General features: G+C 37.1%; 2 protein-coding genes across 2 annotated transcripts; one reads left to right on the top strand and one right to left on the bottom strand.

Moving 5' to 3' along the window:
* Positions 1-11,653: 11,653 nt before the first annotated feature.
* On the bottom strand, positions 11,654-14,040 carry LOC124370410. The gene is made up of 2 exons (XM_046828695.1): positions 13,769-14,040; positions 11,654-13,090 (listed from the first exon to the last, which is right to left on the bottom strand). The coding sequence occupies exons 1-2, from the start codon at positions 13,854-13,856 to the stop codon at positions 12,717-12,719; spliced, it is 462 nt and encodes a 153-aa protein (XP_046684651.1). The 5' UTR covers positions 13,857-14,040; the 3' UTR covers positions 11,654-12,716.
* Positions 14,041-19,398: 5,358 nt separating this feature from the next.
* Positions 19,399-19,932, top strand: LOC124370408 (tigger transposable element-derived protein 4-like). Its single transcript, XM_046828692.1, has one exon. It carries the CDS (start codon positions 19,399-19,401, stop codon positions 19,930-19,932), a length of 534 nt encoding a protein of 177 aa, XP_046684648.1.
* Positions 19,933-22,808: the final 2,876 nt, after the last annotated feature.

Raw genomic sequence — 22,808 nt, 5'->3', positions numbered from 1 at the left:
CTGCGACTATATGTGACATTAAAACTAACAAAGCAAAAATTTTAAGCTTCGTGAGTGCTTTGGAAAGTGAAGATGGATGTTCATCTAGAAAAGTGATGAAGCACGCTAAAAGTGAACCTATTGAGAACGCTGTTTTTACGTGGTTTTGTTCAACAACGGTCAAGTGGGCAACCTATTTCCGGACAAATTTTATGTGAAAAAGCTCGAATGTTTAGCGAAACAATGGGTGTGACTGATTTTAAGGCAAGCCAGGGGTGGCTTCGGAATTTTAAATCTAGGCATGGCATTCGAGAATTAGACGTAGCGGGAGAAAAACTTTCTGCCGACCGTGAAGCTGCCATTAAGTTTGTGGAAACATTTAAACAAGAGACTAAACACTATGATCCCGAACTTGTTTAAAATGCCGACGAATCCGGGTTAAACTGGAAGGCCCTACCGAGGATGACTTTGGCATCCAAAAGAGAACAAAGTGCTCCAGGGCATAAAGTAAGCAAGGAACGAGTAACAATCCTTGTTTGTGCTAACTCTACAGGTACCCATAGGCTGCCTTTACTAATGATAGGTAAACCAAAAAAGCCAAGAGCTTTTAAAAATGTAAACCATTTACCAGTGGCTTACACCAACCAAAAAAGGGCATGGATGGCGAGTGATATATTTTTGGAATGGTACAATAAAACTTTCATCCCTGAAGTAAAAAAATTTAAAAAAGAAACTGGAAAAAACGGGGAAAGTGTTGCTCATCATTGACAATGCTCCAACTCATCCACCCATTGAATGTTATGATCGGGACGATGGGCCAATTTAAATGCCTCTTTTTGCCGCCTAATGTCACAAGTCTATTACAACCCATGGATTAGGGGGTTATTGAGTGTACAAAACGACACTACAGACGTTAACTGCTCCGTAAACTGCTCCTGGCTGAAGAAAACAATGAAGAGAGAGTTTTGGATTCATACAAAAAAATTAACTTGAAAGACTGCTGTTACATGATTGCGGATTCCTGGAATATGGTTAAAAGCGTTACACTAAAACGAGCTTGGAACAGAATAAACGGTACATCAACAAAAGAACTGCTGGAACTAGAAAAACAGAGGTTACAACAAATAACAGATGAGCTAGCTGATGATGAAGAACTTGAACTGACTGTGGCAGAATTTGTAAAACTTGCCAATAACATCGCAGGTTGTTCAGAAGTCGATGTTGAAGATATGGAAGAGTGTTTGCAATCTGATAACGCTGATCCTGGGTTTCAGATAATGACAGACAATGAAATAGCAGAAAGTGTGTAATGGACGAACAGCAAAGTGATATCATTGACAGTGATGAGAGCGGTGATGAAACTGAAGAAGAAAATGTGCCAACACACGGAGAAGCCTTCATTTGTTTTGAAAACGCCTTAAAGTGGATGGAGCGGCAACCAGAATGTGAAGCTGTACAACTTCTTGCCGTCAAGCGCCTGCGGGACCTTGCTGCACGGAAAACGAGCTACAACCTCAAGGCAACGTACTTTATTGGAAATGTTCAAGTGAAAAACTACACAGGACAAATATGTACTGTATGTAGCCTATTGCACATTTCATCACTTAATTTTTCATTTGTCATTTAGTTTATGTACTAGTACTTTTCGTTAATCTGTATTGCTGTACTGCATTTTTATTGCTCATGTTTATTACTGTACTCTATAGTATTAAAATAACAACGTTTTCAATGCACTTTTGTTTATTTAATGTAAAATACTCCTTTTTTGCATAATTTCCATGCTAAATCCAACTATCCGAATTTTTGCATATCCGAATCGGCCCCTGATCCTCAATTAATTCGGATAATCGGAGTTCTACTGTAATAAATTGCTATAAGAGGCAAAAATCAACTAATAACTAATACAACACCTATAATGTTTTATCGTTAACCTAGCTCGTGTTCACGCAACACCGACACTCGTCACACACGGCACGTTCTTTATACCCAAAATAGGCACTCTCCGCTCAACACGGACATTGTAATCGCTGACCAAGCGTTTATAGTTCCTTAGCCTCAGTCTCGTGTCGACACGTCGTGCTTCATTGTTCCTGACCACTCCTATACATTATTTTTAGAAAATTTTAAATATAAACATGAGACTTAATTAAATTTTACACTGATATAAATTTATATGTACACTAGGCATGTATTAAACGTCCTTTCTTTTATAACGACCATATGTACTTAGTCTCTAGGTTACTATGATCTAACTATGTCCTTGGGTAGTAGCGCTTCATCGTGCTGCCATGGACTGTGTCCAAGTAGGGTAGGTAGCTTATTCTTCTAATTGTTGACATTTATCTGGTAATTTACATCGGACAGCTTGGCATCAACCTGATACGGGCCATACCAACGATGTAACAATTTCGTTGACTTTCCTTTCTTCCGGAAAGGCGTCCAGATCATAACCAGATCTTCCTTTTCGTACTCCACATGACGATGTGTCTGGTCAAAACCTCTGTTTCTGTTTCGTCTGTGCCTGACTGATTATCTTCTGTACGTCCTCACGACTCCTTTGGACTCTCTGCAGTATCTTCTCCGCCTCTGGGTCTTCATTAGTGTCTGGACGAAGGGACACATCTAGAGGAAGTCGTGCTTCACGCCCATACATTAGGTAAAATGGTGTATGTCTAGTTGTCTCTTGTATGGAAGTATTGTAACTAAAGCAGGTCAGGTTTACATATAAGTCCCAATCCTTCTGGTTAGTGCTAACATAGTTTGACCAAATTTGAACTAATGTCCCATTAAAATGGTCTGTCAACCCGTAACACATTGGGTGGTAGGCAGTCGTAAAGACTAGACGTGTTCCCAATCCTTTCAGTGGTTCATTCACCATAGTCGAAGTAAAGTTTCTTCCCATATCTGATAAAATTCTCCTTGGGCAACCAAACTTACATATTATTTTGTTGATAAGAAATCTTGCTGTAGTCTCTGCAGTAGCCGTTCTCGTCGCTTCCGCCTCTGCCCACTTAGTAGCATAGTCCATTGCCACTATGATATACATATTTCCCTTGGCCGACCTCGTAAAGGGTCCTAAGAAATCCACTCCTATGGTATCTAATGGTTGTCCTACTGGAATTGCTTGTAATAATCCCGCAGTTGCTTGATTAGGAGTCTTGCGACTTTGGCAGTCTGGGCAAGTTTTCACATATTTTTCTACTTCTTTAACCAGTTAGGCCAATAATATCGACTTTTGATTTTGAAAAAACGTTCCTTACTAAACCCTAAATGTCCTCCAGCTAATGGACTGGCGTGGCACTCGAAGAGTACTTCCTTTCTTATGCTTTCTGGAACAACTAGCAGCTTTTTATGCCCCAAGTGGGCAACGTTCTTCTTATACAACAACCCGTCTTCAATTTCGAAACTCCTTGCCAGCCGTCGGTCTGCACTTGCTGCTCCTTCCGGGTTCTTGACCGCCTCTAATATCCGTTTACATTCGGGCATCCTCACTCTGTAGCTTAGTTAGGTCCTTCAATTCCAGGACTAACATAGGAATATCGTTAGTCTTCTCCTCGTCCTCAGGGTTTTCGTTCCTCTCATGATTTCTTGACAAACAGTCGGGTACAACGTCTTCCCTGTTTATGTCTAATCTTGTAATCGAATTCCATCAGTTTAAGAGCCCAACGACCCAATCTACCTGATAAGTCCCTGTTCTTGTCTAGCCAACACAGGGCATGGTGATCTACTACAATAGTAAACTTCTGACCCCACAAGAATTGCCTAAAATGTTGTGTCGCCCAGACTACTGGGATACACTCCTTCTCTGTTGTGGTATATTTTTGCTCAGCCTCAGATAACCTCCTGGAACCATAGGCTACGGGTAGTACAGTTTCTCCGTCCTTCTGCATAAGTGCTGCAGCACCAACTCCTTGATCACTTGCGTCCGTATGCAACTCATGCAACTCAATAGGTAGCGCCGGGTCGAAATGCCTTAAAATTGGGGGGGGTGACGTCAATCGCTTCTTCAACTCGCTAAAGGCCATTCTTGCTCTGGTCCCCAATGAAATTGTTTCATTCTTTTTGGTGAGATTAACCAAAGGTCCCACTATTTTTGAGAAGTCCAGGACAAAAGATCTGTAGTAGTTACACATTCCTAAAAACGATTTTAGAGCTCGCAGGCGTCTTGGAGGTTCAAAACTCCGTACTGATTGAATCTTGTCAGGATTTTTACTAATGCCCATAGCATTCACCGTATGACCGAGAATCTTAACTTCTTTATATCCAAACGAGCATTTGGTTGGATTGAGAGTCATGGACGCTGACCTCAGCCTCTCGAACACCTTCCTCAATCGGTCCAGCATGACATCGTACTCACGTGCCATGACTAGTAAATCATCCAAATATACTAGGCAGCTTCCCTACTTCAAACCGGCTAATACTTCGTCCATACACCTTTGGAATACTGCTGGGCTCGTTTTAAGTCCGAAAGGGGTGCATTCCCATTCCTATAGGCCATTTGCCGTTATAAAAGCAAATTTGTGTTTGTCTTCTTCCTTAATGGGGATTTGCCAGTAACCAGAATTCATGTCTAAGGTGCAAAACCATTGGCATCCATTTAAGTATGTAAGAATATCCCCGATCAAGGGCAAGGGGTACGCTATATCCTTTATTTGAAGATTCAAGCGGCGGTAGTCTACACAAAAACTCCAAGTATCATTTTTCTTTCTCACAAGGACAACAGGAGAGGTATAGGCACTGTTACTTTCTCGAATAACTCCTTTGTTTAGCATTTCATTCACCTGTTCTCTGATAATTTCTCTCTCACGATGTGACAAACTGTAAGGAGGTTGGTGGATTGGAGTCTCGTCTCATCAATTATTTAATGAAAAAATGAAAATGTAAGATTTAAATTATCTAGATATATAGAAACATTGTCCTTACCTGCAAGTAAACTCAGGATGCTTTGGTGGAACTTCATTTCCCTTGTGATTGATGTATGATCGTCCCATTAAACGAGCTTATTTGATCTTATTATGCTTGTATTCGGATGAGTGACTTTCTTTCCTTTTTCTGGGACACGGAATAATAGGATCATCCATGGCAAAACTATTTAATATACAGCAAACAATGTGAACAAACACTACTACCTCTTTACAGTAACTTGCTGTGTCAAATATAGGTTAGGTTTGTTGCAACAAAACCAGCTGCTTGCTACAGCCACAGAGGAATATTTTTTTTAAAGGGCTGATTTGAAGCAAATCCGTCCATTTAATAAAAACCATAATTTAACAGCTGGCTTTACTTGTATAAGGAGATGACATACAGGCGCCCTTTTAAAAGAAACTGATAAAGCTATCTTCAAAGAACACAAAAACATTCAAAAAGTGAATTTGACAAAAAATGTCAAATGAGCCCTTTTAAAACCCCGATTCAAATATGTACACAATATGCTTTTCTACAAAGCATGTAGATGTTAACTTTCAACAAGCCAAAGTAAAAACAAAAAAGAGGAAAAGAAGAAGTAATTGTCAAACCAAAATGTATTATTGAATATAATAAAGGAATGAATGGGGTAGACCGTCAGGATCAAGTGTTAGCAAACCATCCTATTATGCGACGGTCCATAAAGGCATATAAAAAGGTATTTTTTTATTTGATGGATTTATCAACATTTGATTCCTTTGTTGTATGGAAAATTATAAAAGGAAAATCATGCAATTTTAGTGATTACAGACTAAACCTTGTTGAACAGCTGCTCTTATCTTTGAAGACTTCTACTAAGTCCACTCCTCCGAGCAAAGGCGGTCAATTTGTAGAAATACCTCTACGTCTTCAAGCTAAATCCAGTGGACACTTTCCAAAAGCTTTACCCCCTTCAGAAAAAAAAACAAAAACCCACAAAACCTTGTAAAGTCTGCACAGCCAGAAAACAAAAGTCAGAAACCCGGTATAGATGCATAGCATGTAATGTGGCGTTGCATGTGGATGAGTGTTTTGAGCAGTAACACACTGTTCAGAGCTATGCAAATTAATGAGGTTAAGTGTTTTTATCGTAAATATGTAAATAAACTGCAGAAAGTTTAAAATATGTAAATAAACTGCAAAGAGAACATTTTTATTGTGTGTCATGTGCTAATGTGAATGGGCTTTGCTGCTCTGAACATTCTGCATATCTCCACTTTGGTAAGAATTAAAAATTTGTTTTCACTCCATATACTAATATTGTGGCATGTTTAAGTTTATTTATGAATAAATACAACTATTTTGAATGGTAGTTTTTTATATAGGGCATGTAAATAAGAGTGGTAAGTTTTAGTATATAAACAATGTGTAGACTGATTTTTTTTTTAAATCGCAAAAATTTTTATTTCACGTTTTAAAAAATATTTGATATAGCAAAATTAACATTTGTGCCCTATTTTTGCATAAAAGTGTGTTTAATTTATAAAATAAATTAGTTTTTAAACGGCATAAATAATTTTCAATGTAGAAAAAAATATTTGCTTTAAAAATTTATGTTTCAAAATATATAATTGTAAAATTGTTTATTAAAAATAAAAAAAAGATTTTTCTTAAATAATTTGTAAAGGTGCCTATATCAAAGTCAGTGTAAATCTGAACAATGTAGTAACAGTTTTATGTAAATATGTTAATATTCAGTATTTGTACCGTTGTTTATCTAAAACACTACAATTCGTGTAATATTTGCTGGCCTAACAGGGCCCAGCACCGACAGATATGGGAGGGATGGCAATGGGTTAATAGGTTTTTAGAGGTTATTAAAACCATTTCAGTGGATTTAGTGACTATTAATAAATAATAACCAAAGCGAGAAAAAAATTCACCACGCGAGCAACTACGCAACATTCCGATACGCGAGCGATCGCGGGTTAAAGGTCATGTCACACTGCCATGGCGTCACGTCCGTCCATCTGCGGATGGATTTTTAAAATAATCGCTAAAGCCCGTTTCACACCGCGGTCACACTGTCACGTTACGTAACGTGACAGATTTTTCAAAAGATCTGTTTCCATAGTTTTAAATGGTGTAATTCATACCGACCTCGCAGAACCTCACAGACGTCGACAGACGAATCTGCGGAATTGCTCCGAGAGCGATCTTTTCAAAACATCTGTCGACGTCTGTGGCCTCGCGCATGGGCACTGGCTCGCTACCCCGCCGCGCGCATGACCAGACCTGTCGCGCAGTTTCGTGCTGTAACTCTTTACAAGAAGCTGGAGTGCTATTTTTGTTATTTATTATGGAACAGTTAATTGAAGCCGTCAGAACGCGTCCACAGCTGTGGAATACAGATTTGGAGGAGTATACTGTAATGGGGTAAAATACACAGCATGGGGTAAAATAGCAGAGCAACTGGAACAAAATAGTAAGTAGTTCTTAATTGTACTTGTTCAAGCTTAAACACTTTCAAAATAACCCTTCATAATTGAGTATAGTTGAATAATATTGACAACATAAATGTGTGGTGTTAATATCTATTTCACTGGTTTTAACCCTAGATTACTTATACCTCGTCAGAATGACGCGCTATTTGTAAAACGAAAACATCTGACGAGTGGGAAGTCCGCGCGCACTTCCCTTCCCCCTACCTTCCCCACTCCATCAGCCGATGTTAGTTGCGTACTGTCGCCGCTAAAACACTTACGTGTCTTTCTGTGCTGGAGCCTGCTTCGATTGTCGATACATAAGTAATAGTGTTACTTTATTTTAATTCTATTCTGTAATGGGGTAAAATACACAGCATGGGGTAAAATAGCATGTGTATATTTAGTTCTTTACGTAAACAATTCAATTTTGTGTGGTGTTGAGTGATAGCTCAGTGATTCTTTGGTGTGTGGTCTTTATTTACATGTTAGGATAGAAAATGGCTGATGAATATGAACGTCGAAATGCTTAAAATTAGACGATATATTGACGAGACTATGGATTTATCTAGTGATGAAGAGTGTGATGAACGTCCTTCTACCTCACGTAGCCACGTAAATGAAAGCGAAGACGAAGATATATTGGAACAGAATTACAATGAAGATACAGATTCTGAAGCGGATGATACTGATGTAGACCAGACTTAATATCCAGGAGATGCAAGTGAGTCGTCAGATAGTGCTACTGAAGTTCGGCAGTGTAGGAAGAAAAGACGACGGAGTGCACCTCCACGTAATGACGCTCCTTCTAATCCTAACCCTCCACTTGATGCCGACCCACCACTTGATGCCCACCCACCACCTCATGTTGTCCCACCACCTATTGCTGATCATGCAGCTAATGAACGTGATAGAGTCACACCTGGGCGTGCACCTGATACAGGTCTCTGGATCCCACAATCTCGATTCATTCGTGTTAATAACAATCATTTATGGAACACATGCCCTAGTCCCATCAAAATGCGCACCCCGAGAAGAAACATTGTAGTTACAAAGCGGGATGTTGTGGGAGCTGCGAGAGAATCACTCCGACGCCTATCATGTTTCCTTCATAAGTTTGATGAAATAATCCTCAACAGTGTTGTTGCAAACACCAATGATGAAATGATTCGTCTCAGAAATTTCTGTTCAAAGAATACAATAAACACACTACAAACCATTAGACCTTCAAGAGCTGAAAGCGTTTATTGGACTTTTGGTGAATTCAACATGGAATAAAGACAACTACCTAGCTGTAAAGGGTCAATTACACGTGGCGAGTTTACTAGCTACTAGCCGGCTAGTTAGAAGCCGGCGAAGTGCGCTAGTTAACGATTACACGTAGCTTCCCACTCGTTCACTCTCCAACTAGTTGCAGAGTAGAGAACTGCGTGTTATTGAAGTGTTTTTAGTCATCTAAAATTTGTATAATGTTTGTGATTTGTGAAAATGAAGTGGAATGGAAATGATATAGTTGTGTTTCTTGAAGTATACCGCAAATATCCTTTGTTGCGGAACATTATGCACAAAGATTATACTAACAAAACACTGAAGGAGGACAATATAAAACGTCTAATGGGTGAACTTGAAGAATATAACTTATTGGGGGGAATGGATAACAAGTTAAGGCAAAAATAAAGTCAATCAAAGATGTATACAGGCAGGAACTACAGAAAATAGAAAGAAGTAAAAAAGTGGCTGTGGTACTGAAGAAGTGTATACGCCAAAGCTAAGTTGGTTTAATGACGCAAGTTACTTGAATGAGGTGTCATCAACAAGAAAGAGCACATCAAATATGGTAAGTAAAAAAATTTATTAACAAGTAGTAAATAATTAAAGTACAGTGGAACATGGAAAATTCGAAGTTTTGGCGTGTCTAATTAAGGTATAAATTAGCGTCTGAAAATAAATGTGTATTAATCGGAAAATATGTAAGTTGACAAATGTTACTATTTGGCCCATGGCCACTTCTACACTTAAAACACATTAATTCCAACATTCTCCCATTGCCAGGGGAGTGTATTTTCTTCAGTAAAGTATTTCACGTATTTCTTCCTAATTCCCTCAGCAATCTTACTGTAGTTATTGCTGCTTAGTTTAGCCACAGGTTGCAGAGCAGTGGGACTTTCCCTCCAAAGCCCAGGTGTTACATTGCCAGTATTGAAATCCTCTCGGTCCACTGCTTGTTGTGGCATGTAGTTGCCTGGAGCAGTCTTTCTCAGCCAGTTATGCAGACTGCAAGCAGCAACAATAACTCTATCAACAGTATCAACTTTTACCTCAATTGGCCTCGAAAACACTCGGAATCGCCAGGCTAGTATGCCGAAAGCATTCTCCGAAACTCGCCTGACACGAGAAAGACGATAATTAAATATTTTTTTCTCCGTCACTGAGCCCAACTTTGCTGTAAGGTTTCATGAGATCTGGTCTTACACTGGCAACGTTAAACACTCCTCAGTTTGGTGGTTCATACAGAAGGTTACTGGTTGGCTGTCTGTATGTGGTTGATACTGGCAACGTTAAACACTCCCTAGTAGGGTGATTCATACAGACGGTTACTGTCTTGCTGTCTGTAGGTGGTTGACACTGGCAACGTTAAATACTCCCTAGTAGGGTGATTCATACAGACGGTTACTGTCTTGCTGTCTGTAGGTGGTTGACACTGGCACCGTTAAATATTCCTCAGTAGGGTGGTTCATACAGAAGGTTACTGTCTCGCTGTCTGTATGTGGTTGACACTGGCAACGTTAAACACTCCCTAGTAGGGTGATTCATACAGACGGTTACTGTCTTGCTGTCTGTAGGTGGTTGACACTGGCAACGATAAATATTCCTCAGTAGGGTGGTTCATACAGAAGGTTACTGTCTCGCTGTCTGTATGTGGTTGACACTGGCAACGTTAAACACTCCCTAGTAGGGTGATTCATACAGACGGTTACTGTCTTGCTGTCTGTAGGTGGTTGACACTGGCAACGTTAAACACTCCCTAGTAGGGTGATTCATACAGACGGTTACTGTCTTGCTGTCTGTAGGTGGTTGACACTGGCAACGATAAATCTGTACCTCAGAACTATATGGGCCTAAGTCACATTTAGTAGATTTTACAGGAGAGCATAAAAACTACGAACAGTTGTGTTTATTCTTTATTATAAAATTATGAACTGTGTTTAGTTTCTACTTCACAAGTTAACTTACTTATGTTTATAGAAGCATTAAACTGCTTTAGTATTTTTATGTAATTATTTTTTTGTTACATTAAAAATGGACTTACGATATTTTGGCTCTAATCAAAAACATATGTTATATTGCTACTTGGACTTAAGCAACCAAATTAAGTGTATCCATTAGCAACCAATATACATGGTTTAGTCAATAAAAACACTATTACAATGCTAATAAAATATATTATCTAACAATGTTGTAATGGCATCTGGAAAGTTGTTTTTTCTAAAATCAAAAACATTTGTTTTAATGCTATTTGGACTTAAGCATTGTATTTCCATTAGCAACTAATATACATTGTTTCGTCAATAAAAACACTATTACACTGCTTATAAAAACTATAAATATAAGGTAAGAATTAATCTAATAATGTTGAACTGATATCTGGAAAGTCATTTTCACTAGCCCCATGTGGAAGGTTCTCAAAGTAAGCCTTGTATTCTTCAGGGACCCACTGGAGGATTGTCATTAAATCTCTGAATTTTTCATTACTTATTTTCCTCTTCTCAGATCTTAGTTTCGGAACTGATTCAGGCATGATTGTTTCTTTTCTCTTATTTCTTCTCAAATCCACACTTTTAAAATCAACATCATCAAAGCTTGTTTTATAGTACAGTATACCAAGTTCTTCTCTTCGAACCTGTAACCAAACTGTGTTGGAAATGAGGAAAGGTTCTCCAATAGTATTTTTTTTCCTGTTTATTAATGGTCCATCTTTATTAGTAAGCGAAAGAAAATCAAGAAAGTGTTCAAGAGACATTTTCTTTACAATGAATGGGTTTTTATTGCTACAAGATGCGATGAAGTTCGCCCAATCATTAGTAGTAAATATTGTGTTAGTTTTAAGATGCTTTTTTGCTCTTTCTATTAATCCATGTTTACCATCTACCTCCATATGTGTATGCCCAGCTAATAAAAATTTGTGGTTTATTTCATTAATGTTGGGTAGAGTTTTCAAAATCCAAATGTACATAAAAATCATATTAATATTTCTATTTTGACCGCTGCAGTTATCGGTCCAAACAGTCAGAGTGTCAATTGCTGCTTTTATTGAGCTCTTCATTTGCCCAGGTAAACAAACAAGAAGCCATCTCACTTCCACCTCTACCTGCAGTGGTCTCATTCCAAATCATGCACCACGTTTTCTTTCCACTACTGTCGTCAATGGTGTAGTTTAGAGTCCAGAGCTTTCTCAAGTAGAAGCTTTGACAGTTTGTGAGAGCTGGAGTAGGAAGACACTTCTGTAGGTCTGCCATAACAACTTTAAATTTTTCATTTCCTTGTCCCAAAAGCTTATCTTCTTTTTTCAAATGGTATCTACGTGCTGCTTCATCTAGATGCTTCTGCTTTTCTGCTTGAAGGTTTTCTTTTTGCTCACCGTTTGCATTCTTTAATTGGCAATCAATTCTGTCACAAAAATCACATGTGTCATTGTCTGGCAAATGAAATGACAAATTGTATTCTCTATTGAAAATTTCTGAAAATAACCATTTCTTTTCGGGTTTGATATTTTTTTCTTTACATTCATTTTCATACATGGTATACATTATGGAAATGTTTAAATCATTACCCAAGTATTTTTTGTTTGTCCTTTCCCTACTATAGTGACTTTCATATGCTGGATATTTTGATATGTGGTTTCTTATGATATCCTTTGCTGTCTCTGGTATTTTGTTTCCTGGTACATGTTTGCCACGATGGTCTGGTTCAACCATACCAGTACTTTGGGTTTTTAAGAGAGCAAACTTAACAAATGTTTCTGATATTACTAGTGTGTTCAAGAAAAATTGTTTGCAAACTTTTTCAAAATTGTTATCCCATTTGAGAAAATAAGTATGGCTGTTTTTTCTACTATTTCTAGAACCATCTCTTTGTCGTGACCTGGCTATTGGCTTGGTTGTAATACAAGAAACTATATACTGGCGTTTAGAACTTAAGTTTCTTTCACTATTATAATAGTCAGAATGAATGTGTACTCTTTGTGCATGACTTATGCGCTGAGAGCATTTCAAGCGACAAGTAGTTTTACAAGGAGGTCTTAAAGTTCTTTCTTTTACAATATCTCCTTTAGAGTTGACATGCTCTTTTCCAGAAATTCGTCCCTGCTTTCTAATGTTTTTTTTTCCACTTTTTTTCATTCCTTATTCTTTTTCTTCCTTTATTTTTAGGTTGAGTAACTATCGGTAACTCGCTCTCCGTGTCATCTGAATCGGTGTATGGTACCAGAGGTATTATATTATTATTATTTGCTGTAGTATTTGTACTTACAGATTGACTTTGTACTTGTTCTAAATCGTTACTTAAAGTTGAATCACTCTCTGAACCTGAAGGTGGAGTGTATGTTGGATCATCGATGTCATTCTCAAATAAGTCGCTCACAGAAGATAGCGCATCATCTAAATCTTCCAGTGTTGTCGATGCTCCAGATTCTTGTTCCATGTTTGTCACTTGTGTTATCGTCTCTAGCTCCCATTCATTTGACTCTGAAAAATAAATTGTTAAGATATTTTGAATATTTAATTTTATTTAAGTGTTTTGCTTTTAATAACATAGAGCTTTCTTTCCTACAAGTGTTCCCAGCCTTCAAGAAATAGAGAAATTCACTCGGTTTTGTCCAATTTATTTTAATTTTTTAAATTGATGTTCCGCCAAAACATTGATTAGTTCATTATATAGATAGCCTACACAAAGAATGTGGATATAAAAAATATTATATCGTTAAAGTGGATTTCTATTGAATTTTTATCATGTTTTTGGTAATTATGTGTAATTTACTCGTCACTCACGAAGTTTTTCATATTGAAGTATAATTTCTGTTAAACATGTAGAATGTTAAATTAGGTAGAATAACAAGTCGGAAAGACAAAGAACCCCTAAGAATATAACTATTATCGTATGAAATTAATGCTCTCTGTCCCTACCGACTACAGCATTTACAGTCTAATGACAATGTACTAGGTCTAGGCCCAGCTTAACACGATTGAAATGGAACCTAAATTATTGCTAGGGTAGGCTAAAGCCCCCGAGTAAATACCTGCTACAATATGGTTAAATGGTTAAACATAACAGTAATTTACACAAAAAAGATTTTTATAACAACCATAAATTTACTGAAATTTATTTAAACTGAGCCTAGAGTATTATGTACCTACTAATCTCACCTGGTTCTACTGGAGTTGAAATGAAATTAAGAAGATGTACGTCTTTACTAGTTTCTCTTTCAACTTGGATATTTTCACTTTCATGCATGTTAAAATTCCATTGGGTTGAGTCATTGTCAGGTAAAACGAGGATGGATGTGCAATCTGGATTCAATACCTAGAAATAAAATTGAAAATCAAACATACACTTAGGCCTACTTCTCCTATTGGCACAACAATGTTCTAAACCTAGGCTAATAATAATAATAATAATAATAAAAAATTGTTCCTTGAGGTCTGAGTATAAAATTCGAATTTTACTTTAAGTTTTACATATTGTTAGCTTGTAAACATATTTAAAAAATACTTACTTTTAATTCGGTTTAAAGTCGGTGAAGGAGTGGAATTTCTTCGTGGAACTTCTACTGATTGATTGCTAGGACAATCATTAGTTTCAGGTTTCAGATTATCTTCAGTGAACGTATTAAGGTTTTTCAATTTGGAAAGTATAAACTTTCCCCTACTTTCCATATTAATACCAAAACGTTTTGTTAAAAGTAGAATAAAACTTTGATTAGTACAGCTCAGTCCTAACCTCAATAATCTCTCTAATAGCAGGCAGCAGCAATATCAACAGTATTATTGACAGTCATCAGCTGTTCAGAAAACAGGACTTGAGACTAAATGAGTATAGTGGCTAGGGCCAGACAATGGCAAGTCCATTTTGTGGACTTAGGTTTTTGCTGAAATGCTCAATGTTCAGAACCATAACATCATAGGTGGAGTTAAGTTTGTCTGGTTCTGATATACCTCAGGACTTAGACTCATATAACCTTTGATAAATCATAAAAATAGAATTTTTTAGCGGAGTTACGATGGTATGGCTGGATGTAAAATGAAATTTTAAGAACATACGTGCAATAACCTAAAAAATAAGAAATTTTGGACTTAGGCTCATATGGTTCTGAGGTACAGAAATATTCCTCAGTAGGGTGGTTCATAACAGAAGGTTACTGTCTCGCTGTCTGTATGTGGTTGACACTGGCAACTTTAAACACTCCTCAGTAGGGTGGTTCATACAGAAGGTTACTGTCTCGCTGTCTGTATGTGGTTGACACTGGAACCGTTAAATATTCCTCAGTAGGGTGGTTCTTACAGAAGGTTACTGTCTCGCTGTCTGTATGTGGTTGATACTGGCACCGTTAAATATTCCTCAGTAGGGTGGTTCTTACAGAAGGTTACTGACTCGCTGTCTGTATGTGGTTGACACTGGCACCGTTAAATATTCCTCAGTAGGGTGGTTAATACAGAAGGTTACTGTCTCGCTGTCTGTATGTGGTTGACACTGGCACCGTTAAATATTCCTCAGTAGGGTGGTTAAGCAGATCGTCTCCGATAATAACAGAGCTCTCCGGAAATCAAATTGTTTTACTTTCGATTGCAATGTTTAGAGTACTGTCTTTAAATATTGCACTGTCACTCGCTCGGCTATTTCCTCCTACATCAATAAAGGTGAAGCAGTAATCGGCATCAACCATAGCAAACAATATAACACTATATGTTTTTTTTGTAGTTGAAGTACACTGAACCGGAAAGAGGAGGTTTTTTAACGACAATGTGTTTACCATCTATAGCACCGACACATCCAGGGAAGTTCCAGCGCTGAAAAGAATAACTTCTCGATTTCTTTCCATTCACATTCTGTTTTAGGAACCTGCAAAGAAAAAATTTGTATTAAAACTTGTAATATTAAATGTAAAATATTCATAAAGTATTATTAACTGTTGTTCTTTTGCAGTATCTGTCAAACAAAAGTATCCAATCGATACCAGATGAGGAGACTGAAGGCGTGGCAATTGAGTCAGATGCAGCCCACACTGATTACAGCTCCACTGGAAACATCATCAAGGCTCACTCGTCTACAGCTATGGGCCCACCAGAGCATCCAAAGAAACAGGTACAGAACAACCCCACAACCAGATCCTCCCAGGACTGACATATCACAGGCAATTCAGAAACTTGACAAAATTGCACACAATGTAACTGAGGATAAGCAATATGAGCAGTTCGGTAGATATGTTGCTGCAGAACTCCGACAGCTGCCTAAACGAGAAGCAATTTTGCTGCAATAAGAAATTCAAGGTTGTATAACCCGTTCAAAGCTTTCTCTATTGGATAACAAACAAGAATTTCACGACTTCACATTTATGCAATCTCCAAATGTTGATGCACTTACTTCGACAACTACCTCTTCAAACGAAGAAGAAGATGTATTACAAACAGCCATGATAAATACGTTTGGAAAATTGAATTAATAAGAACTATGAATACAAATGTACTTACATAAAATCAATTATTTTACAGTGTTTTGTAAACCTTATAGATACTTGTTAATCAATAGAACTATGTTATAATACAAATTTAATTACATGAAATAAATTATTTTTCATTGTTTGTAAAGCGTAGATAATTTATTAACACTCACCTCAATGAATGGTCGAAGGACGCAACAAATCGCTGTAAGTACGTAGGGTATAAACTGTGATATCGTTGATTCCGGATCTCTAAACAGGTACTCTAAAGATTTAAATGAAATCTCAAGTGGCTAAATATTGTAACGTTATTTCCAGTTTTGTGGCTACTGGGATTGCCATTCTCATTACCGTGTCCCTTTTTTTCAGCATTCCATCCACCATACCCAGCAATACATCGAACTGTGCACTAGTAATTCTTAAAATATTTCTATATGCTGTAGCATCTTCGTCTTTCAGCTCCCTTAATAATGTACTTGATGCACCATAACTTTCCCGTCTTCGTATCAACGGTTTCACCCACACACCTCTCCGACGACGTTTCGTTCTCTCATTTTCTCTACGTATTAAATCTGCTTTTAATATAGTTGACAAAGCAACAACTCCGGCTACAACAAAATCCTCCGACATTTTCACCAAAACTGGCTTGTCACTTGCTGCTTTTTGACTAGCAAGCACTATTTACACACGGCTAGTTTACTAGCTACCTCGCTCAAACGCCGGCGAGTAGCGATTAAAGTAGACCGGTCTTCAACTTTTTCGCCAGCTTCTTTACTAGCCGGCTACTAGCAAACAAGCTTGCTAGTTGGTTGATTACACGGAGCTAGTTTACTATCAACTAGCGAAACTAGCCGGCTAGTAGCGAGTAATCTCGCCACGTGTAATTGACCCTTAAGGGAGATTTTCGACAGTGAATGGAGTGGTTTTTGCTACAAATGTGTAATGACTAGTGATCGATTTGAATTTATTCTGCTTTGTCTTCGATCTGACAACAAAAACAACACGTGATGAGCGGAAAATGATAGACCCTTTCGCACCGATAAGAGAGTTATGGGAATCTTTCCTGGCCTTTAGGGGAAATTGCCCTTTTAGGATATACATACCTAACAAACCCGTAAAATATGGGTTAAAGATTGTGCTTTGCTGAGATACAACAACCAACTATATGGTTGATGGAGAGAACCTTATGTGGGGAAGAAAACGCCAACCGGAGGACAACCTGTAGCAGATTATTTTGTAAAGAAAGTGTGACCAGAAGCATCCATGGATCAAATGAACCAGCAGTTTGAAGAAGGGAACAAGCGCCAAAAAAATAAAAATTCAGGTTATTAATGAAAATGCTTCTACTCTCCAACTATATGGTTGATGGAGAACCTTATGTGGGGAAGAAAACGCCAACCGGAGGACAACCTGTAGCAGATTATTTTGTAAATAAAGTGACCAGGAGCATCCATGGATCAAATGAACCAGCAGTTTGAAGAAGGGAACAAGCGCCAAAAAAAAATCAAAAATTCAGGTTATTAATGAAAATGCTTCTACTCAATATGTCCTTCACATTATACTGCAGAAGAAAGCAACAAATACCACTTCAACATAGGTTTATTTGGCGACTGTTTATCTGTAATTTTGAAGAAGGCGACAAAGTCAGGCTTTGTTCCCTCCTTCAAACTGATACCTAGTACCTCCACTAGGAGCGCTGTGAACGCGAGGAGCGCTCTGCAGTACAGCTACAGCTGATTTCTGATTGTTTTCTTGTTTTGGTTCTGGTTATTATCTAAACCGTTCTGTGTTGTTAACCTTAAATCCGTGTTTCTGTTAGTGTATAGTCAACATTATTGTATTTGATGGAATACCTACGTGATTGTATTTACTTGTGATTGTTTTCTTGTTATACAGTAGGACCTTGATTATATCGAACCTCAATATATCGAATTCCTCGATAAATCGAAGTTTTGTCATTCCCCTTGAATGTCCCATTTACTTCAATGCTAATTTTACCTCTACATATCAAAGATTTCAAGTAAATAACCTCAATATATAGAATTTTCGCCAATACTTTTGCCTATTTTTTACCTCTATATATCGAAGTTTTCTTATAATTACCTCAACATATAGAAGTTTCAGTTTATCAACGAAACGAACTTTAGTACTGTATTGTCGTGTTGTGCAAACGAACAACCATCAAAGTAGAGTAGGTACCGTATTTTTCATGTCGAGAATCTAAACCCCCACCACCGACACTCCTTTGTTTTCTGTAGACGCCAGTGGTGGATCACCACTCCACCCTCAGTTTAATTTGGACGTTACCGCGATTAGTGCGAGTTGAGGTTATCTTAGTGAATTATTGTGCGTGGCAGATTTTCAACTGTGACACTGTTTTGTTTAAAAGTGCGATGGTTTTAAAACGGGAAAAACTCTATCTTATCAAGATAAAGTTAAACTTATAGAGACTGTGGACGCCGGGAATAAGAAAAAAAGTGACATTGCAAAGGAGTTTGGTATACCAGCGAATACTCTCTCGACCATATTGAAAAAATAGAGAAAAATATGAACGCCAAGGAACTTCGTGCAAGAGAATAAAAGGACCCGAATTCAAGGACGTAGATGAAAGTGTTTATCTATTTATTTATTTATTTTACATTTCAACGGACATCTCCATTTTTACAGTTTTGAACATAATATTAAACAATGAAAGTAAACAACCACAGTGACAAATAGAGCAATAACGATTAATCAGTGGTTAAAACAGTGCCGTGATAAAAACCTTCCTGTAAGTGGCCCAATTTTAAAAGAAAAAGCAGCACAGTTTGCTGCGCAATTAAATAAACCTGACTTTCGAGCAAGCAACGGTTGGTTCCAAAACTTTAAAAAAAGAAATGAAGTGATTTTCATAAAGGTGACTGGCGAAAGTGCGAGTGTCGATGACAATGTTTGCACAGAATGGTCGCAAAAACTGCCTGATCTTGTCAAGGGATACAAACCTGACGATATTTTTAAATGCCGACGAAACAGGTCTTTTTTACCAGTGTCTTCCTGACAAAACTTTAACTTTTAAAGGTGACACTTGCCACGGAGGTAAGAACAGTAAACAAAGAATTACATTGCTGCTTGGAACAAATCAAATTGGCACCGTGAAGCTTAAACCATTGATGATAGGAAAATCTAAAAATCCAAGGTGTTTCAAAGGGGTTCAAAGCTTTCCAATGGACTACACATCAAACAAAATGTCATGGATGAACTCAGGGGTTTTTGAGAAATGGCTAACGGACTTGGACAGACAAATGAAGAAAAAAGAAGAAAAAAATACTCTTGTTTACTGCTCACGGTGACATCCCAAAAATGAAAAACATAAAAATCGAGTTCTTACCTCCAAACACCACATCCAAGCTACAGCCATTGGATCAAGGAATAATTAAGAACTTTAAAGTTCATTACCGGAAGGAAGTTGTACGCCTCTTCCTTCGTGACCCCGAGGACAAGAACCCTACAAAAATAAGCATACTTGATGCAATGTGGATGGCTTCTAAGGCGTGGAACAATGTTACCGAAAATACTATAAAGAACTGCTTCAAGAAAAGTGGCTTTAAACAGCAAGTTGACGAAGAAGAGGAAAGTGTTGTAGAAGACTGTTCAATTGTTGAAACGGATAACAGTGAACTTGCTAGTCCTGTACTGTGGAGACAAGTGACTCAGGCCCTTACTTTGGAAGGGCTGTCTTTCGAAGACTTTGTGGCCGTCGATGACGAGCTTGCTACTTGCGGCAAATTAAGCGATGCAGACATTATTGCATCCGTTTCCAAGGACACGAGTGTAGAAGACAGTGTAGTCGAGGACGGCGAGGATGATGACGGACAACGAAGTCGAAACGCCTGACCCCACCCTTCGCGATGCCCGGTGTGCCATCAACACGTTGCGAAGTTTCCTCCAAAAGAAGACGTCTATGGATGACAAAATAATCCAGTCTTTATCCATTTTAGACGACGCGTTGGACAAAGTGGCTTTCACAGGTAGACAAAGTACAATTTCAGATTTTTTTTAACAACAGTAAATAAGTTTTGCAAACTCTTTATAACATGTATGTAAGCCTACATTACAGTAGCATTTTAAACATTTAAAATACAGTACAGTAGAACCGTATTTCAGACTTGTGTATTTATACTGTACAACATAACTTTTTAAGGACGTTACAGTATTTCATATTCATATTTATGTAATAATATTACTCTATACGTTTAGTTAAAAAATAAATAAATTTAAATTGTTGTATGGTGTACTTGTTATAATTTCTTATTCACATTCCCGATAAAGTAATGTACAATTCTTAATTGTACTGTATTATTGTAGTGGGTGTGGACCTCTATATATCGAAGTCTGTCAGAGTTAACCTTGATATAATGAATAATACAACAACAGTTGTAAACCTCTATATATCGAAGTCTGCCCCAAACAGCCTTGATATATCGAACCTCATCATATCGAAATTCATGATATATCGAAGTTTTGTAAATCCTCTAGAGGTTTCGATATATCAAGGTCCTACTGTACTTTATATCCAAACAGTTGTGTGTTGTTAACCTAAAATCCGTGTTTCTAAACAGTTGTGTGTTGGTATCCTAAAAACTGTGCATTTTTTTGACCCTTATTACCCTTACAGTTTTTCGATTGTTATTTTACCACCTAAATAACTTGTTTTCGCCATATTACAATGACCGAAAGTGAAAGTGATGTTGAGTTAACACCCAGAAAGAGAAAATAGGGAATTAGGCATCCAGAAACATACAGTTTTTTTAGTTCAGAAAAACAAGAGACTTAGTGGCGAAGAGTATGTAAGTATTAGATATTAACCTTGTATGAGCTGTTTTGTGAGAAACATCCAAGCCTCTCGTCTAAAGTAAAATATGATTTTTTTAGAAATCATTTCAATGAAAACCATAACTTAAGGTTTGGTCGACCATGTATGTAAGGTAAACCACCCAAATAAACGTGGCCTTAAGGGTACATCATGGCACTTTTATAATAATATAATTTCATAAATAGCTTTAAGAACAAATACTTACTTATATTTTGATATGCCAATATATTTTACACACATAAATAACAGTTTCAAGGGCTAAAACATATGCTAACTACTGAAAATTGCATTAATAATGCATGACAATAATGAACAGCTGAAGCCTTAACTCCGTGACTGTTGACAAATAGTCCGTGATTTTTTTGGCCTAATTCCGTGACAGGTTAAAATCCTCCCTTTTGGTCCAACATTTACAAATTATTGCTTCCATTAACCCTTTGAAGCATGAATGACGTCACAGACGTTTATTTATACCGCTTGAGAACTGATAAAGTTTTCATTTTTATTGCTTGGAAACTAAAAGTTATTTATACAAACGTAACTTGCAGCAATTTATTGCTCTAGTATAACAATTTATTTTACGTAGTTACGTTCGTAATATTACACGTTGTCAGCTGACATAATATATCCTAAGGTCGCACGGCACACAGCTTATCGACAATGCAGCTGGTGACTCATCACCTCAACTCAAAAGTTGATTAGATTTTCGTAAATTATTTGGAAGTGTAAAAATTTTAGTCTCATTTTCATATATACAATTCAGTTTATTTAGAGATTAAATGTTTGGAAGGTTACAATCATATTACAAAAAGTAAATAATCAAGAAAGAAAGTATAAAGCATAATTCCTATAATTGTGTACAATTATATTTTCTAAAGTATTTTTGGGGATTCTTGGTTTTGATGACAGAAGCAAATACCTAACTAAACATTCTTATCTGGATTATTCTTGCCATTATCAGGTAGTGATAACTAAACATTCTTATCAGTCCAGTAAACACTGATATCCTGTGCGTCTTGTCCATGAAACTCTCCCCACTAATTAAGTGATTACAAAGAAAGATAATCTTCATTCTACATGTTACATAAAATAATACGCTTTTTATTTAAAATATTTCTTAATTACTTACGTTAACATTTCATTATTCCAACACTTTGAAAATTTCATGCTTATAATTTATTTCGAACAGATGCTAATTAATTACAATGATGACCAACAAAGGTAATCTTACTTCTACAAGAAGTTACACCTAAATAATACGTTATTTACCACTAAAATACATCTCAATAACATTAATACATTAACAGTTTATTAATGTAACACTTTGAGAATCTCATTAATATAATTTATTTTCGAGAGCCAGTTTTTTTAAGTGTTGTACATTGTTAACATTATTTCATATAACTTATTTCTAATAAATGAAGTAAATCATAGCGTAAGAAAAACGAAAGTTTAAGAGTTTTGTGTTTATTTTAAGTTTTCAAAAGATAGGTAACCCCACCTATCAAATGTAGGCTCACGAAGACACTGTAGTATCTCATCAAGGGGGACAGTGTCTACGTCATCCTTTGTCGGCCATATAAATTTTCCCGATTCCATCTTCTTTTCCAAAAATTTAATTTTTCCTGTCCTATCTTCTTTATTTATTGACATTATTTGCCCTACAAACAACTTCTTATTTCTCCATAAATCATACGGAACATCAACCCACTGGCTTGGCTGAAGCTCGTTAACATTAAGGTTTATGGGGTCTGGAAGTTCTAACTGGGCCGAGTTGTCGTCAGGTTCATCCTCCTCATTTTCCATATTCTCCTTTTCTGAAACTTTTTTGCATTTCGTTCCTTTCTGCTCTCTGCTTTCATTTTTTATTTTGGCTTTCGCCTCCCTCAAAAGTTTC

The sequence above is a fragment of the Homalodisca vitripennis genome, unplaced genomic scaffold (assembly GCF_021130785.1).
Source record: "Homalodisca vitripennis isolate AUS2020 unplaced genomic scaffold, UT_GWSS_2.1 ScUCBcl_161;HRSCAF=1453, whole genome shotgun sequence".
In the NCBI taxonomy this organism is placed as follows: domain Eukaryota; kingdom Metazoa; phylum Arthropoda; class Insecta; order Hemiptera; family Cicadellidae; genus Homalodisca; species Homalodisca vitripennis.
The sequence above is the reverse complement of the archived record's forward strand: the minus strand, read 5'-3'. Positions and strand labels throughout refer to the sequence as shown.

What these genes read in the sequence shown, in the direction of transcription:
- LOC124370408 (XM_046828692.1), top strand. Translation starts at nt 19,399, where the DNA reads ATGAAAAACATAAAAATCGAGTTCTTACCTCCAAACACCACATCCAAG.
- LOC124370410 (XM_046828695.1), bottom strand. Translation starts at nt 13,856, where the DNA reads ATGCATGAAAGTGAAAATATCCAAGTTGAAAGAGAAACTAGTAAAGAC. An exon ending in TTCAACTCCAGTAGAACCAG is followed by an intron (nt 13,091 to 13,768) that starts GTGAGATTAGTA and finishes TTTATTTTTCAG; the next exon opens with AGTCAAATGAATGGGAGCTA.